The sequence below is a fragment of the Schistocerca cancellata genome, chromosome 1, assembly GCF_023864275.1.
Source record: "Schistocerca cancellata isolate TAMUIC-IGC-003103 chromosome 1, iqSchCanc2.1, whole genome shotgun sequence".
Lineage (NCBI taxonomy): Eukaryota > Metazoa > Arthropoda > Insecta > Orthoptera > Acrididae > Schistocerca > Schistocerca cancellata.
The window spans coordinates 704,997,600-705,016,318 of record NC_064626.1 but is presented as its reverse complement, the minus strand read 5'-3'; the positions used below and the strand labels follow the sequence as shown (position 1 = coordinate 705,016,318).

The 18,719-nt window shown below is 37.7% G+C and overlaps 1 protein-coding gene across 4 annotated transcripts in view; it reads right to left on the bottom strand.

Moving 5' to 3' along the window:
• Window positions 1-3,006: 3,006 nt before the first annotated feature.
• Window positions 3,007-18,719, bottom strand: part of LOC126184683 (choline transporter-like protein 4) — a 264,367-nt gene continuing 248,654 nt past the window's right edge. For all 4 annotated transcript variants that reach the window (XM_049927179.1, XM_049927187.1, XM_049927206.1 and 1 more), the window contains 2 exons: window positions 15,989-16,196; window positions 3,007-3,409 (listed from right to left, as the gene is read on the bottom strand). In XM_049927179.1, coding sequence (XP_049783136.1) covers window positions 3,309-3,409; window positions 15,989-16,196 — 309 coding nt within the window. In that variant the 3' untranslated portion in view covers window positions 3,007-3,308. The remainder of the gene's footprint in view (window positions 3,410-15,988; window positions 16,197-18,719) is intronic.

Genomic DNA, 18,719 nt, shown 5'->3' with positions numbered 1-18,719 from the left:
TGTAGGAATGATGAATTTTTTGGTAAGTTTGTTTCAAACTTTGCTGTTATAGCAGCACTCCTCAACCAGTTGAGGTGCAAAGTGGAAAAATTTGTCTGGCACAAAAGTCAACAACTGGCATTTGAAGGGCTGTATTGCTCCAATATTAGGTGTGCCAGATTTCATCCTTCCCTTCATTGTCCAGATGGATGCATCTTGTTCTGGTATTGTGGCCGTTCTTTTGCAAGAGGAAGGGGGAGAATGGAGGTTGTCAGCTTATGCATTACATTCCCTAACTGGTCCTGAAACAAGGTACTCTGTATATGAGCTTGAGCCACTCACAGTTCTCTTCACACTTGAACTATTTCAGTTTTTATTTTGAACATCAGAGAATTAGACTTGTAATGGGTAATCATGCTTTAAGCTGGGTTTTGACACATCCACGCGAGACCAGGCAGCTAGTGCATTGGGCAATAAGCATTTCCACATCCCAATTTGATGTTGTACACATCCTCAGAGGTGAGAATCAGGTGGCCAATCCTCTAAACAAGATGTTTTTGCAGGGGCAAGAAATGGAGCCAACTGAGGAATGCAAAGCTACAGGATCTGCAGGCACTTTGAAGCACTTCAGCTCCTGGTAGTTGGAGCCAATCTCACTGAGGTTCTGCAGCTATTTAGTAATTAGAGAAAGAGCAGGAGAGGGACATCAAAATGAGTGAAGTTTGTGGAAGCATTAGGGAGGGATGTCCAGCCCATGGAGCAGAGCTGCTGGGATTTTAAGATGGGGAACTGGAGACTGGTCCATAGTATGACAGCTTGCAATCCACATGAGAATCCAGGCCACTTGATAAAATTTTTGTTGATTTCTTGGGCCCTCTCCTGTGCACCAAGGATGGGAATCATCATTTTTTCATGACTGTGGACGCGTTTACCAGGTTCGGGTGATTGTTACCTAACCAAGGTGTGATGGCGGCTAATGCTGTGCCACATCTGTCTCTCATGCTTTCCAGCTTTGGGCCACCTTATTATCCTTGGCCTTCATTTGCTGAGTGGATCAATAGGAGTTTGAAAGCTGCTCTGATTATTTATCATTCTAGCTCACAGATGAAGTGGGAAAAATCTGTAGCTTGGCTTAGCCAGGCATTCAACACAGCCTGCCACGAGTCCTATAAGAGCACCCCAATTGAATTACTGCTTCCATACTAGGTAAACTCTCCCCTAAGTAATCTACAGTCCATTAATGACATTCTACCAGAGTGCATTAACCTTGGTGGTCTTAAGACCAAGTAGGAGGTCGAAAGAAAGAATAGCTTTCCAGCCCATCAAAAACAAGCACACACCAGCATGTGCCATGTATTGTCGTGGGGGACTGTGTTTTTGTGCATAATGTCTGGAATCAGAGTAAGAAGGAGAAGGGGGTAACTGATAAGATAATGTCGAGGCATGCGGGGGAACCATATATTGTGGTTAAAATTCTGGGTCCAGTCAAATAGCTGGTGGAGGAGACAAGTAAGTTGAGAGCTCTTCCCATTCAGGGTTGTTTCTGGTTTCAGAGGGGCAGGGGGAGGTTGGTGCATGTGCTTTGACCTTCGTGTCAATTTTGCATGCATCAATTTATCTTTTCTGAGCCAGGGGTTGTGCGCACTGCACTGGCCGCAAAGTGGTGACTGTGTGAATGAGCATGAAGCTGTTGGCATGAAGACAGTTTTGGCAAGAATGGGCAGTATGGCAGAAGCAAACTGTGCAGCCAACTGTTCCTTTGTGTGCCTGGGTTTAGCAGCTTTATGGGCAACTTGAAAGGGGTTCACATCTGTGCTTTACTTCCGAGGACCTATAAAAATAAAAATATGACAAGAACTAAATTGCTTCCTGGCAGAGTGGTGTGAGTGGAACCAGTGCTGTTCATATCCATTAACTAGGCAGGCAAACAGTTGTCTGCTATCACTGTAAGAATGACAGCATTCGGTAACTGTATTGTGTTTAATGGTTTAATGTGATTTAGCATTCTACTTAATGTTGAGTGTTGCTGATCTCGCACACCATTGTAGCTTGTTATTAAGTAGTGGGGCCAGTGTTCTTGTAACCCCATTATTTCAATAGCTGTTTGCCTAAGGTGACCACTTAACTGCTCAGCAAATAACAAATATTTAATGTGGCTAGGTCATTAATAAGTAGTGCATGTTGAAAATTTTGTTATATTAACTTGTAACTTAAATCATTGTCTTCTGCTACTGCCCTGCTACTTTCAAATGTAAATCCAGTAGTTACGCTGTTACTGTTTGTCAAGAATACTGTGTAAGCTCAGCCATAGTTGCCAAGGTTGAAAATTAAGCTTTGACATTTAGCTTTTTGTGTGCTTGCTCTGTTCACACTTAATTTTAAATTTTCAGAAATCATTTTTAAATTTTCTGAAGTTGTTCTTGAAAACGTAGATCAAGCAGTAATGTAATTCTGCAAGATGCTCAATTTTTTTATATTGCCTATTTTAATTGTTTTTCATTTTAAATTTTGAACATAAATTTTAATTTTTAATTTAAAGGATTAACTGAACATTAAGAGTATTGTAAGCTGTGTGTTGGTGGATGGTATTTTCCTTAATCATTGTGGCCAAGTGCTGATGTAGTTGCATGTTTTACAAATAAAAAAGATTTTGTCAAAACACCCTGCCATCTCAACTTAGGGACCTTGTGTCCTAGCTTGACTGGCTCTAAGGTCAATTTTCTTTCACCATGTGGAAGGGGATTCCAGTGATAGACTGTAATTTTGCTTTAACCTCTAACATCACCAAGGTATTGTCTTCAGTAGAAGGACTGGAACAGGGGCAATTCAGCCTAGTCACAGCTAACGAGCGGTGATTTCAGCTGAAGTAGAGGCTCAAATTTCAAAAGACCACATTGAAACCTGTGAGAATGTTCTGCTGAATACATTTCCCATTCAGGATGCAGTTAAGGTTGTTGAGAGGTGAGCAACCTACATCATAGTAGCACAATGGAATTTAGCTTATGGTTGGTTGTAATTCTTCAAAGCTTCTAGTCATAATTTTATTGGATTGATTTTGATTGTATACAAAACAATGAGTATGAACTTAAGTGTTATTTATTTAAATACTAGGCTGTTACAATAGGAAAAATGTTACATAAAAATCTTGCAGTCTTTATTTGTTTGTCAATACAGATATATTTTTTTAGTCTACAGAATTTTCAGGTAGATACATCACTTTTAACCAGTAAAAAATTAGTTTATGAAACTAATAATTACTGATTCAGTTAAAATCCATATTTACAAAACACTAACTTTTCACTTTATAGAATATTTTGTGCATCTTAACTCTATTTATTCTTTTTATTTTTCTTCCCCAAAATAGACAGTAATTTCTTAGACATGAAATACGGTTTCTGAGGAGAGCCATCATTGCGTTCAAGGTCTTCCACTGAAAGCAATAAATGGAAATATTAAATGAGCTGATAGCTAAATCATAATTCAAGGCTAAGTGTCTAACAAATGCAGTAAGGTCAGTTAAGTAAAAAAATGAAAAGAAGATAAGAATTTCTGGTCAGAGAAACAAGGGTAATATCAACAGCAACAGAAATTGGTAAAACAGGAGCAGGATTCCTTATGAACAGAGTGGCAGGGCAAATAGTGAGTTTCTATAAACAATTCACTGATAGTGCTATTGTCTTCAACATCAAGAGCAAACCAATACCAACAACAGGTAAGGTATACATGCCAATGTCACGAGCAGAAGATGAAGAGAGACAGAGTGTATAAGAGCAGGGAATGGGTAACTTGGTACATGAAAGGCGATCTAAATCTAGTTTCCAGGAGAAACTGGAGTACTATAGTGATGGAGGGAATAGAAAGCAGAGTTATGGGAGAGTACGAGGCATGGCAGTAACATTATCTTTTCCTTTTTTCTGTCCACATTGTATTCAATTTCTCATTTCTTCCTATTTGAAAGCCTTCTAAAATTAGTATTTTAATCTTAAAAACATTTTGTATTGTTATTTCCAATTCTTTGATGTTTCTTTCTAGATATTTTCTCAGTTCTGTAATCCGTGCTACTACTTTTTCCAGAAATACAGGAATATTTGTCCTGTCAGCCTGTTCTTATTCATTCAGTAAAGATGTCCAAAGAAAATTAATCCTCACTTTGCCATTACTTTTGACATTTTCTCTATACATTCATAGATCTCCTCCTCATTAATTCTCATTTTCCAACTATCTGTAGTTTTTATTACACTAATTATTTTTGTAATAATCCATCGTTCAAATACCCCTGTTCTGTTCAGCTTATAGTTCATTGTCAAGCATATGAACACTTTGGTCGCACCACTGTAGTGTAGTGATCTGAGTTTTGTTTTTCCACATATACATTTCTTGCTGTAGATACTTTCGCTCAAATCATATGCTTTTTCCATTTTATTAACTCCTGTGTTTGTTGCATAATTTTTTTAGTCCATTTTGTTGTATGGTCTTGCAAAATATTTAAATTTACTAACTCACTCTATGTTCTCTATTTGTTATTCTATGTATTTTGGTGGTTTTTATATTTGTCATGGTTGTTTTTTTTTCTAGTTTAAAGATTGAGACCAGCTGTTTTTTACAGATTTATTGGAGTAACTGCTTCTTTCAGATTTACTGCCAGTATAATCATCTTCAAAAGCTGCAGTTTACCTTAATTGTGTTTGATTTTCTTCCCACAATTATTGCATAAATTTGGTATTTTTTTAAATCTCCAAATCACAGATCCTTACAGTTTTTTCTAAAATACAGTTGAACTGTGAAGGTGACAAGTCATCCCCTTGTCTAACACAAGCTTTTGTTTTAAATGATTGTGATACTTCTCCCATATCATTTTTGTTGAAGCTTAATGGATTATGTTTGTTAGTTTTGCTTTAACACCAAATCTCTAACGATTTTATCTGCCGTTCCTTTGTCTTTGGAGTCAAATGATTTCTTGAAATCAATAAATGATACTACTGTATGTTAACATTCTGTAGCAAATTATTGATTTTAAATTGAAAATCTGTTCTGTGCAAGATCTTCCCTTTTGTTTAAAGTTTCTTCAACTCTATTAAGGAGAATTTTTAGTAATATTTTGTATTTTACTGGCAAAAGTGACACTCTTCTGCAGTTACTGACATTTTTATGTAGCAGATGGGTTAATCCTATTTTCCACTCTTCTGTGATCCTTTCTTCTTTTCCAAACGTTCTCAGAAAGCAAGTATAGATAATTTTTTCGGTAACTGTTCTGTAATGGAGTCTTCACCAATAATTTTATTTGATTTTATTATTATTTTTGTTGTTGTTAAAATCATTCCCCTTACAAGTACTTAGAGCAATCTGGAAGTTTGTTAAACCAAATCACATGAGTGATCTGTTGATACACAAATTTCAAACTGTCATTTTTAATTTTGTTGTCCTGCAGAACTGCAATATTTTCTCCTGGTGTTGTGATTTACATCACTGCTGTCGATAACTTCCACTGGTTAATTAATAAAGAATGTAACTAATTTAAAAATGTCCGTAGCATATATAGTTAAGTATCTGTGCCACACAAACTCTTCACAACATGATTCTCTATGATCCATCCCATGTATAAGACTTACTGTCCTGTCCAGCAGCACCAATATTCTTTTGAAAGTACATCAGTGGCACACCCCTAGTTCAGTACCAGCATGAATAATGGTGTATATTGTTCGATAACATACTATTTTTAATGTTTGGCTAGGAACTTGTGCTGATCTTCATGATTATCTTTGATAACTGTTTCCTGTATGCTATGCAACTTGATAGATGAGCAGGGGAAACTGTGTTTCATAGTGTGACTTGCAGAAGCAGTTAGAAAATGAATATTTAAATATGCTTAAGTTGGTTTTACTGTCATTTTGAAAAAACTCAAGCTAAGATAGAACTTCTTTCTTCTATAAAGATGAAAACTTATCACTGTATGTGTGAAATCATTCTTTGTATGTTTTAACTTCTTTAATACAATACGATTTGTGTAGCACTTGGTAGTGGAAACATGAAAGACAATAATGATGGAACAGTACAAAAAACACTGTTTCAGTTTTCTTACATGTTCTGATAAAAGAAATACATAAAACAAATCTTTATAATTTTACTAGTTACACTACACTGCACACTGTGATATAATTTCATAGTCAATTATCAATTGTAAGACAGAAAGTGAAAAAGGATCTCATGTTGAGGAGGTAAACTTGTCAGTACAAGCAAAAATGTCTGATAATATATAAAATATCTGTTTTCATTTTTTTGTGTGGTGTACTAATTTACTCCATTCTATACACACTCATACTGATTTGAAAGTTATTTGGATCCAACAGGAATCAATAATATCATTAAAAGCGACTGATGTACGTCATCTGAAAATGGACCTCGTGTCATTTTAAGGAGCTCAGAGTGGTTTTTATAAAAGAAGAACATTTTTGAATACAATGACGCCAAACAAGACAAGTGATACTTTTCTACATGAGATATAAATATGTACAGATGTTACCAGTTTGCAGTTGGCAGGCATAAAATGCCAGCTGACAGTTATGTTACTGTAGCAAGGAAAACCTACACGTACAACATGTTAACTACGCTCTTGCTGCTATAAATGAAAAGGTGAAGTTGCTATGAATATGTATGATTGGTTAAATATCTCAAAGAACAGTAATGCTAACAAATTACCTCACATAACTAAATATGTTCACTTTGAATTCATCATTAACTACAAAGGTAGTGTATGTTACAAAAAGGACATTAGTCAAAATGAATTTGTGCACCACATATTTCCCAATAAAATTGGACCTGTTGTGTTTCCTGATGCAGTCATTTTAGCAGGGATGACAAGACAACGAAAGATTATGTTTTTAAAAAGATCAGGACATATTACAAAGACATTCTGTGTCCTGAAGTAGACCTATAACCTGAATCAGATCCTAAGTCAGTGAGCATGAATATCCCGGGAAAAATGTGACTAGCCAGATATTTTAGAAGCAAAAAAGAAGAGGCAAAAACACTGTGTTTTAAAAGATCTTGAGCCCCTTAAAACACAAGTATTTTAGAAATAAAAAGTCAAATCTTTGGCCACAATAAAGTATGGGATCCCTGTAATGTGGTTTTGGGCCCATTAATGGCTTCAAAATCAAAATACAGTCCAAGAGATACCATAACAGGGAATAAAAATACCATTGTGAAATTTTCACTCTGCTGCAGAGTGTGTGCTGATATGAAACTTTCTGGCAGATTAAAAACTATGTGCCAGGCTGAGACTTGAACTCAGGATCTTTGCTTATTGCAGGAAAGTGCTTTACCAACTGCACCATCCAAGCATGACTCATGATTCATCCTCACAGCCTTACTTCAGCCAGTACCTCATCTGCTACCTTCCTAATTTCACAAAAGCTCTCCTGCAAAACTTACAAGACTGGCACTCCTGGGAGAAAGTTTTATATCAGTGGACACTCCACTGCAGAGTAAAAATTTCATTCTGGAAACATCCTCCAGGCCGTGGCCAAGCCATGTCTCTGCAATATCCTTTCTTCGAGGAGTGCTAGTCTTGCAAGGTTCAAAGTGTGCTTCTGTGGAGTCTGGAAGGTAGGAGGTGAGGCACTGGCAGATGTAAAACTGTGAGAACAGGTTGTGAGTCACGCTTGAGTAGCTTAGTCGATAGAGCACTTGCCTGTGCAAAACCACAGGTGCTGAGTTTGAATCCCAGTCTGGCACACAGTTTTATTCTTCTGGTAAGTTTCATAAAAATACCAATAGTTTACCAAAAAACATCTGTGCAGGGTATGCTAACTTTTATCAATTTAGGACCAATTTATTTGGTTTTGAATTTTTTACACTATATTGTGCTTTCAGTCTGAAAGTGTTAAACACTTAATGTGTAATGTTAACTTTAAAAAGTCTGTACCATTTAACAAATGACATTTTAAGGGCCATAGATAAGCAGAATTTTATTCTTGTTGTTGTGGTTGTCAATCCAAAGATTTGTTTGATGCAACTCTACATGCTACTCTATCTTGTGCAAGCATCTTCATCTCCAAATAACTACTGCAACTCACACCCTTCTGAATTGGCTTACTGTATTCATCTCATGGGCTCCCACTACAATTTTTACCCTCCCTATGCAAACACACTCTTCCCTCCAATTCTCAATTGGCGATCCCTTCACATTTCAGAAAATGTCCTATCAACCTATCTCTTCTTCTCGTTAGGTTGTGCCTCAAATTTCTTTTCTCCATAATTATATCCAGTACCTCCTAATTAGTTATATGATCTACCCACCTAATCATCAGCAATCTTTTATGGCATCACATTTCAAAAACTTCTGTTCTCTTCTTGTCTAAACTGTTTTAACATCCATGTTTCCCTTCCAGACGAATACCTTCAGAAGAAGTTTCCTAGCACTTACTTCTATATCTGATGTTAATGAAGTCTACATTTTATATCCTCTCTACTTTGGCCATCATCAGTTATGCTGTTGCCCAAATAACAAAATCCACTTACTACTTTAAGTGTCTTATTTTGTAATACAGGGTGTCCGAAAAGACTTTCCCTGATTACATAAATTGATAACTCAGGCTAGAAGTAAGATACAAATATGAAACTTGTGTTTACAACTATCAATTTTTTTTTTCTGTTTTAGGTTTGCAGTAAGTAAGTAGTGGATGAGGTGCAGTACCCAAGAAGCCATGTTAACCAATCAGGAGAAGGCACAGCACGTCCTGTGGTACCATGAGACACGATCACCAACCACAGTGCAGAGACACTTCCAGACAACATTTGGAAGGAATCCACCTGATGTCAAGAGCATTAAAGGCTGGTATGAAAAGTTCAAGAACACAGGATCAGTTGCTGATCTTCCGAGATCTGGTCGACCAAGAAGCTCAGAAGACAGGGTGGAAACTTGTAAGGCAGTCTTTTCTGTGAAGTCTGAAGAAATCGGTGCGCAAGGCCTCAAGTGAATTACAGATGCCAAAAAGCTCTCTCCATGACATTTTACACAAACGTTTATTGTTTCACGCATACAAAGTGCAAATCGTTCAGGCCTTGTTGCCCAATGACAGTACACGTCGATATGACTTTGCCGTCGAAATGCTATCACGTATTGAGGATGATGATGGTTATCTCAGACGAATTGCCTTTTCCGACGAAGCGACCTTTTTTGTCAGTGGAGTAGTGAATCGCCATAATGTGCGCATTTGGGGTTGGTTCACAACCCCCTTGGTGAGGTCATGGAGTGCACCAGAGGCAGTCCAAAGGTGAATGTTTGGTGCGCGCTATTGCACAATCTAATTATCGGGCCATTCTTCTTCGCAGAGGCTACCATCACATCTGCAGTGTATCTGGACATGTTGTAACTGTATGCTGTTCATCAGCTGCTTCAGTATCTCCCCGATGTCTTGTTTCAGCAAGACAGTGCACCGCATCATTGGGGTGTGGACATCCGTGCCTATCTCGATATGACCTTTCGTGGACGATGGATTGGTCATGATGGGCCAATGGTTTGGCCTCTATGCTCTGCTGACATAACCCCATTAGACTTCTTTTTATGGGGTTATGTCAAAGACGAGGTCAACCGAACACATGTACCAGATCTCGAAACCCTGCGGCAATGTATAACCACAGTCGTTGAATCGATCCCTCCAGTGATGCTGGCTAATGTGTGGACGGAAATTGAATATCACCTAGATGTGCTACGTGCTACCAAGGGTGCTCATGTGAAAGTTTACTGATGTGTGAAAAAAAACTTTGATGGTTTTGTTTATGTTCATTTTAATTCTGATTTCAAGACACTGTCCATTCTGTTCAAATGCTCTTCCAGGTCCTTTGCTATCTCTGACAGAATTACAATGTCATCAGCAAACCTCGAAGTTATTATTTATTCTCCCTGAACTTAATTCCTACTTCAAATTTTTCTTTTGTTTCTTTTGCTGCTTGCTCAATGTACAGATTGAACAACATTGGTGATAGGCTACAACCCTGTCTCACTCCCTTCTCAACCACTGCTTCTCTTTCACACCCCTAGGCTCTTCCTGCTATCAGGATTGTGAACAGCCATTTGCTCCCTGTATTTTATCCCTACTACCTTCAGAATTTGAAAGAGAGTATTCCAGACAACACTGTCAAAAGCTTTCTCTAAGTCTATAAATGCTATAAACATACGTTTGCCTTTCCTTGACCTATCTTCTAAGAGAAGTTGTACGGTCAGTATTGCGTTGCGTGTTGCTACATTTTTCCAGAATCTGAACTGATCTTCCCCTAGGCTTCTACCAGTTCTCTCACTCTCCTGTAAAGAATTTGTGTTGGTATTTTGCAACCATGACTTTCTGAACTGATGAGTCTGTAATATTCACACATGTCATCACCTGTTTTCTTTGGAATTGAAATTATTAGATTCTTCTTGAACCTCAGGGTATTTCACTTATTTCATTCATCTTGCACACCAGATGGAAGAGTTTTGTCATGGCTCGCTCTCCCAAGGCTGCCAGTAGTTCTGGCAGAATGTCACCTTACTCCCAGAGCCTTGTTTCAACTTAGGTCTCTTACTGTTCTGTAAAGTTTCTTGCATATCATATCTCCCATCTCATCTTCATCTATGTCCTCTTTCATTTCTATAAAACTGCCGTCAAGGTCATCTCCCTTGTGAGGCAGTATCTATCATTCTCCTAGTGAAATATGCTTTTAAATCCTTACAGTTCTTCTCTAGCTAGTCCTGCTCAGCCATTTTGCACTTCCTGTTAGTTTCACTTTTTAGATGTTTGTATTCCCTTTTGCTTGCTTCATTTTTATGTTTCCTCCTTTCATGAATTAAGTTCACCTTCTGCGTTATCTATGGATATCTATTAGTCACTGTCTTTTTCCCTGTTTCATCCTCTGCTGGATTCACTATTTAATCTTTCAAAGCTACCCATTCATATTCTACTGTAGTCCTCCTTCCTCTTCTAGTCAATTGTTGCCTATTAATCCCTCTGAAACTCTCAAAAACCTCTCGTTCTTTCAACTTATATAGGTCTCATCACTTTGATTTTCTATCTTTTTGCAATTTCTTTAGTTTTAATCTACAGTTCATAACCAATAGATTATGGTTAGAATCCACCTCTGGCCCTGGAAATGTCTTACAATTTAAAATCTGGTTCCAAACTCTCTGTCTTACCATTATATAGTCAATCTGGAGCCTTCTGGTGTCACTGAGCAAGGTGACACAGTGGTTAGCACACTGGACTGGCATTCGGGAGGATGACAGTTCCAAACCGCATCCAGCTACCCAGATTTAAGTTTTCCATGAATCCCCTAAATCGTTCCAGGCAAATGCCAGAATGGTTCCTTTGAAAGGGCACTGCCAATTTCCTTCCCCACCACTGACACAGTCTGAGCTTGTGCTCCATCTCTAGTGAGCTCGATGTCAACATGAGGTTTAACCCAATCCTCCCTTCTGGCATCTCTTCCATGCACACAACCTTCTTTCGTGATTCTTAAACCAAGTGTTAGCCATGATTAAATTATGCTCTGTGCAAAATTCTACAGGTGGCTTCCTCTTTCATTCCTTTTCCCCAGTCCATATTCAGCTACAGTTTTTCCTATATATCAAATTAAACAATGATAAACCTTGAAACATATTATCTCAAAACAACTATTTTCCATTACCAATATTCAACTGGTCGTAACTCACTGACATTTGGAGATAGAAATCTATTTGTTTATTTATTTTCAAATTGTTGAGAATTTAATGCAAAATGTAAAAATTACAATAGCTCAAAGTCCAAAATTTTCAACGTGATGTTTCTTTTCACTCTCTGTCTCACAAATATCAAAGTAATATATCTAAAAACAAAGATGGTTCTAATAGAAGGAAACATTCCACGTAGGAAATATGTCTGCTTGTGTCTGTATATGTGTGGATGGATATGTGTGTGTGTGCGAGTGTATACCCGTCCTTTTTTCCCCCTAAGGTAAGTCTTTCCACTCCCGGGACTGGAATGACTCCTTACCCTCTCCCTTAAAACCCACAACCTTTCGTCTTTCCCTCTCCTTCCCTCTTTCCTGATGAGGCAACAGTTTGTTGCGAAAGCTTGAATTTTGTGTGTATGTTTGTGTTCGTTTGTGTGTCTGTCGACCTGCCAGCACTTTCATTTGGTAAGTCACATCATCTTTGTTTTTAAAAACAAAGATGATGTGACTTACCAAACGAAAGCGCTGGCACGTCGATAGACACACAAACAAACACAAACATACGCACAAAATTCTAGCTTTCGCAACCAACGGCTGCGGGAAATGCCCACTTGGATCTGAAAACTGTGCACAAAATGTTCCTTATGAATTATCCATCAGTAAATATGAAATACGACTTGAGAAGTAAATGTGAAATACAACTTCTATAGGAAACATTTTTGTGAAAGTTACACTTTTCCTTTTGGTCATCCCCAAATGGATGTATGTAGCAAATGTGAGGAACTTCACTCCAAGTTAAAAAGTCCACATATCTCTGACAGAAGTAAAAGAGCTGTACAACTTGAATTGGACATTCACAAGTGGTGGAGCAGGACATTTTATAAATTCATTGAAATAACTGAGCAAGAATGTATGAGCAGCGAAAACATTGTTGCACTAGCTTTCAACTTCATGAAAAACTTGCCTCTCCCAAACATCCTAGTGCAGGAAACATTGTATTTACGTCAGCTGTAGGTTAACTGTTTCTGCATTTATGATATAAAGTCCTGGCATCCCATGGTGTCTTGTATCGTGAAGGTGAAGCGGGAAAAGATAGCGAATGAGGTCTATTCATTCCTGTACCACTACATAGAAAACTAAGTACCAAAGAATGTTACAGAAGTATGCCTGTTTTCAGACAGAGCACCTGGTCAAAATAAAAATAATACTGTAGTAAGGATGAAACAGTGAAAAATTTAAAAAAAAAATCGCTCAAATTTCCTAAAGGTCACTCTTTTCTTCCTTGTGGCCATGTGTTTGGAATACTGAAGAGACAAATAGGGAAATGTGTCAGAGTGAACGCCCCTAAAGAGTATGTGGAAATCATAGCAAACAGTATTTATGAAGTTACAGTCATTATGGTGGAAAGTGAAGACATAATGGACTTTGACACATGTTGGCCTCGTCATTACAAACCAACAAAAACAAAATTTTTCTGTGGCAATTTTCAGAGAATTTTGTTGTGAAGCAATGAAATCGGGAGTCATGACTACCTACCCTGTCATACACAGCTGTGCCAGTTACTCCTTTAATTTGGGAAAAACGAAACTTGCTTCTTTTCAAATTGGGTTGCAGAGGCTACATGATGGAAAAAAAAAGGTTCGGAACAATAAAAAGAAAATTGAAGACATTCGGAAACTGGTTAAGTTTATGGATGGAGAAGACCCTGAGATTTTTTATGAGGAGATATGATAAATTATGAACTATCCAGAACGTTGAATTCTATGAAGTAGTAGTTTTCATGTTCAGTTTAAGATAATCTTTCATTAGTTCATCAATAACTTTGAGTTTTAGACCAGAAATGTGTAATTTTGAATGTGTTATACTCATGAAGAGTGCTAAATTCCCTTGTTGAGTGGAATAAGAAACTATGTTCTAAATTTTCAATTTTTTTTTTTCTCCAGAAGATACTTCTTAGAACACATGAAAATTATTTTTATACCCAGTATGTATGATAAGCCTGCAACAAATGTCAAAAATTTCAATGCAATTTGTCAAATAGTTTAACAATAAGACTGTTTCTTGTCTCTCCTGAAAAGTAAGAAAAGGTGACCTAGTTCCTTTCTCCACCAACCAGACCAATTGCAACCCAAATGCATAAAATATTAATTACAATATTAAGTTCTCCATAACATCAGAAATATTATAGGTGTAGAAAATGTAAGGGCAGTTTTGGAATTGGTGGAAAAATTCCTTTAAGTTGAAGCATTTTACACGTCCATTCACAATCATCTTAAATTCAATAAAAATTACATTTACTTATTTATTTTTGCTAAAATGGAAGATCAGGTTGTGGGAAGAAAAGTTAACTCAAATGTGGTTGCTACCACATTCATAGAAATTAAAAGTAATTTAATAACATGGGAAAAACTATTCTGATTTAAAACTAATATAAATTAAAGTAATGTTAGCTCTCAGGCAGATTACTTCTAGGATTTAGGAACATACATATTTATATTTCATTTTTGTCATCTCACATCCTTTAAACTGGTGGGGAGAGCCACGTTTTTAAACAGATTTTTTGGAGTCACCAAAAGGTGGTTCAGAGTAAGGTTATTTTTAAGCAGTCACCAAGACCTCCAATAGATTATTTTTGTCAATGACTTCAAAATGCAGGTTGACAACAAAGAGAAAACATGGCCAGCGGCTGGCCAGTGGTTAATGTTACTGTGATTTGTATTGTACACTATGTTAGTAATAAATATAATTATATGATGACTTATTTTGATTTATTAGTTGGTGTGTCAAACATAGTGCATAGCTCAGATTGAGCCTTGGGAACATATTTGTGGAATGGACTGCAGCTACAAGGTGTACAACTTCGCTTCTGCCATTTGCCGATAGGTGACGACAATGGTAAGTGGCGGTCGAAAGAAACAGATCGCATATGTCAGGCAGTTAGCTTGGACCTCGGTCAACATAACCTCATTCAAACATTAGTCGATTTGTCTCTGCAACATAACGTTGTTGTTGATCGAAAATGTCAGTTTACGAGCCTAATTCTCATCATTTGCAGGAGGTGTTACTGTTTTGTTTCAATATGAAGAAAACTGTGGCTGAGATTCATTGAATGCTCTCAAGTGTGTATGGTAAGGACACTATTATTGAAAAAACGTGTGGTGAGTGGTTTCAACGCTTCAAGAACAGTGATTTTAACGTATTTTAATGTCGTAGACTGGCATAGTGGTGGAAGAGAGAATGTTTTCGAAGATGCAGAATTGGAGACATTGCTGAGTTGAAGACTCACGTCAAACTCAAGAAGAATAGGCATGATTAGTGGGAGTGACACAGTAAGCCATTTCAAAACATCTCAAGGCTATGGGCATGATTCAGAAAGAAAGAACTTGGGACCCGTGTGAGCTGAAACCAAGAGACGTTGAACGGCGTTTGTGGGAGAGGCAAAAACAGAAGGGATTTCTGCATTGCATTATGACCGGGGACAAAAAATGGGTTCATTATGATAACCATAAAAGCAAAAAATCATGGGGATATCCCGGCCATGCTTCCACATCGACAGCCAAACCGAATATTCACAGCTCCAAGATTATGCTCTGCATTTGGTGGGACCAGCTCGACATTGTGTACTATGAGGTGTTAAAACGAAGTGAAACAATCACAGGTGCTTGTTATCAAACACAATTAATGGATTTGAGCAGAGCATTAAAAGACAAATGGCTAAAATACAGCCAGAGGCACGATAAACTGATTTTGCAGCACGACAACGCTCGACCCCATGTTGCAAAAGAGGTCAAAACATACTTGGAAACGTTGAAATGGGAAGTCCTATCCCACCCGCCATATTCTCCAGACATTGCTCCCTCTGACTATCACCTGTTTAGATCAATGGCGCATGGACTGGCTGACCAACACTTCCGATCTCATGAAGAAGTCACAAATTGGATCGGTTCATGCGGGATTCATACACTGCCTGAAAGATGGGAGAAAGTAGTGGCCAGCAATGGAAAATAGTTTGAATGATACATGTGTAACCAATTTGTTTCATTACAGCCTCAAATGTTGGGGAAAAAACGGCAGAAGTGAAGTTGTACACCTTGTAGTTTAATTAATCATTTGTTATAAATGAAATCCATTGAATGGGGCCTCAGAATATAATTTTTTATTGACCTCAAGCACAGAAAACACCACAATACTCATATTCAGTATACTTTTCTGTCACATATCATAGTGTAACAAATGCAGTTAAAACAGTAAGTAGACGACCCTATTTAATTCATAAATTTTAAACTAAACATCTTCATGGATAAAAGCAAATAAGAATACTTACGAAAGCAAAGGAATAATGTGTCAACAGCCATACTGTAAACTCCAAAACACACATGTGCTATGAAATATGTGCCTACGCCAACAAGAAAAACAGGTACGAGATTGTATTCATCAGAATCTTGCCTTCGGTCAACGAACACGTAAAATGATAGTGCCAACATTCCAGCTGTTACTGCCAGTTTTCCCAAGAACAGTAGGAAATCAGTAACCTGTAACAATGAGATTTCATGTAATCAGACATCTAGATACTGTTGTGCATAAAAGCTACAGATCACAGAAAAGATGTGTAATAAAAGTTATTTTTGGCAGGAGTTGGACACGAATATTCATAACAAAACATTTAAATTACCAGTCCTTACCACATTCCATTCTTTAAACATCAGCCTATAAATATCATAAAACTGCTGCTAGTAGAAGTGAAGGTTTCCGTATCCTCAGTAATACCTGACGTAGAACTAAGACATTATTAAGGACAAATGTGGAGTGCATTTGAAGTTATCATGGCAACAAAATACTCATTATATTAAATGGATAATCAAAAAATTTATACATATGTTAATGTACCTTTGCTGTGCTTCCCTGTGATGACAGGGACCAAGGCAACTCTCAAACAAGCATTACATCTGGAATGGAAAAGGTATAGTAATCTCATGAATGGGGAAAGCAATATTTGAAAAGGAGTACACTGCTACACTCACTTGGGAAATACGAGCTGGAAAATTGTGATCATGGTGCTGATGCATTTACTATGAAGAGAAAGCAGAGTTGAACAAGATTTTTTGCTAGAAGAATAGAAATTCTAGAAGTGATTTTCAGATACTCTCTGTTGTGTTTCTCTTTATCTTATATGTCCCTAGACCTAGCAGAAATCAAAATGCTTTGGACAAATAATGCCTCTTGCAAATCACTGTGAACAAAAAAATTGTAATAGTAGTGACAGTGACTCCACTAAATGTTGATCGTTCATCATATTACATTTTGTATCAGAACAGGTGATGCAATTCCTGATTAATATGAGGCACTACTGATGACTCCTACTTGGAATGAAGTTTAGTTTGATTGTCTTAGAGTTGATTGCCTCTTTGAGTACGTTTTAATGCTGTGAAAAAGAGCTAAAGGTAAGTCTGATTTTCTCTGTAGCACTACATATGGAAGATGGCACTACTTGGTTTACTACCTGTGACCTTATCTTTTCCCATAACTTGCTACAAGCGTCATCTCCCTGAATGCAGCAGAAGTATAGATAATTGTAATCCATCATAACTGAGGGAAGGTCTCAGTTTCGCATATATAAATATGATTCTCTGTGAAGAAAGCCATCCATGATGCACAAATTACATGCTCACAGAGCACCACAGGAAACATTTCAATTTAGTACTTTATGTGCCCTTCCCAGGCCATTGGTTATGAGCATCATAAAATTTCTTTATGGATGGAAGCTAAATCAAGGCATTAATGAGTTTACCTTTTGCACTGATGGATTTTTAATTTAATTACAGAAAATAGAGGATCATATTAACAGTCTGTACCAGAGCAGAAAAACTGAACTGTGAAAGACACGAGATACAATATGGTGCTTTACAAGATATATTCCTGTTCTTGCCCTTAATGAAGGACCTACTAATTATATCAAAAATTTATTCAAAGCTGTAATGGATGTTCATGGCTCAGGTTTATGCATCAAAAACAATACTTTGCCACATTTCCTACCAACTCACTTGCTCCACAAGTATGATTTGCTGCAAATAGTTTACACATTGATCTTTTTTTAAGGGGAAAAATACTTAAGTCCTTCAATAAGCTATCATTATTAGAAGTTATGTACCAAACTGAGGCCTACCATACTCACAATACACCCCCCCCCCCCCCCCCCCCCCCACACACACTAGTCACAGAAGATTTTTCTCACTCTCTCAACTTTCAGACTATCTCTGTCAGATCACATTATTCTTCACAACCAATTTCCTAACCACACAACCCATCTCTGTGATTACTTTCTTGTAGGACTTGTTGCATACACCCTTCTACCAGCACCTATTCAAATCCTGTCATTGTTCAGCTTTTTTATATTAGGATCACCACTTCCTGCTTCCTATCTCTTTGCCATTTCTTATTTTCTGGTATTCTAATATGCAATGAAACAATGAAACTTTCGCTACTTGAGATGGCCCCCCATGAAAAATGAGTGACCATATGACAATGACCGAGAGTGGAATAAGGATAGACTAGGATGATGTGGGGGTTGGGTGAGTGAATGAATGCAACTTTTGGAGGGGTGGGAAGAATCTTGGGTAGAACGTCTCTCTTTTCAGAGTATGATGATTTATCCCCACACCCTCCACCCAATAGATTCTGCCCCTTCTGTCCCATAACCTCCTCTCAACTCATATCCCCTCACCATCACTGTGCATTTTTCTCTGCCAATGCACCCTCCGATCTTTTCCATTTCTCTTCTCCTCTCATTTCCACTCCCCTTTTTCTCTCTCTCTCCCTTCCCCACAGCCCTCCCAATGCTGTACCAGGCATCCTTGTCTGCCACCTCTGGTCTCGTCATGCTTCACCAAGCAGCTCTGTTTCCTCTTCCCCCACCTATACCCTGCTATCCATCCCCCCTTCCCCTCTCCACTATGGATTGTTGCTCCCATTCGAGACGTTTCAGTTTCACTCTGGCCTGAGCAACCAGTTTTTTCTTTTCTGATAGAGGCTTTGCCCAAAATCTTAATGTGTAACTA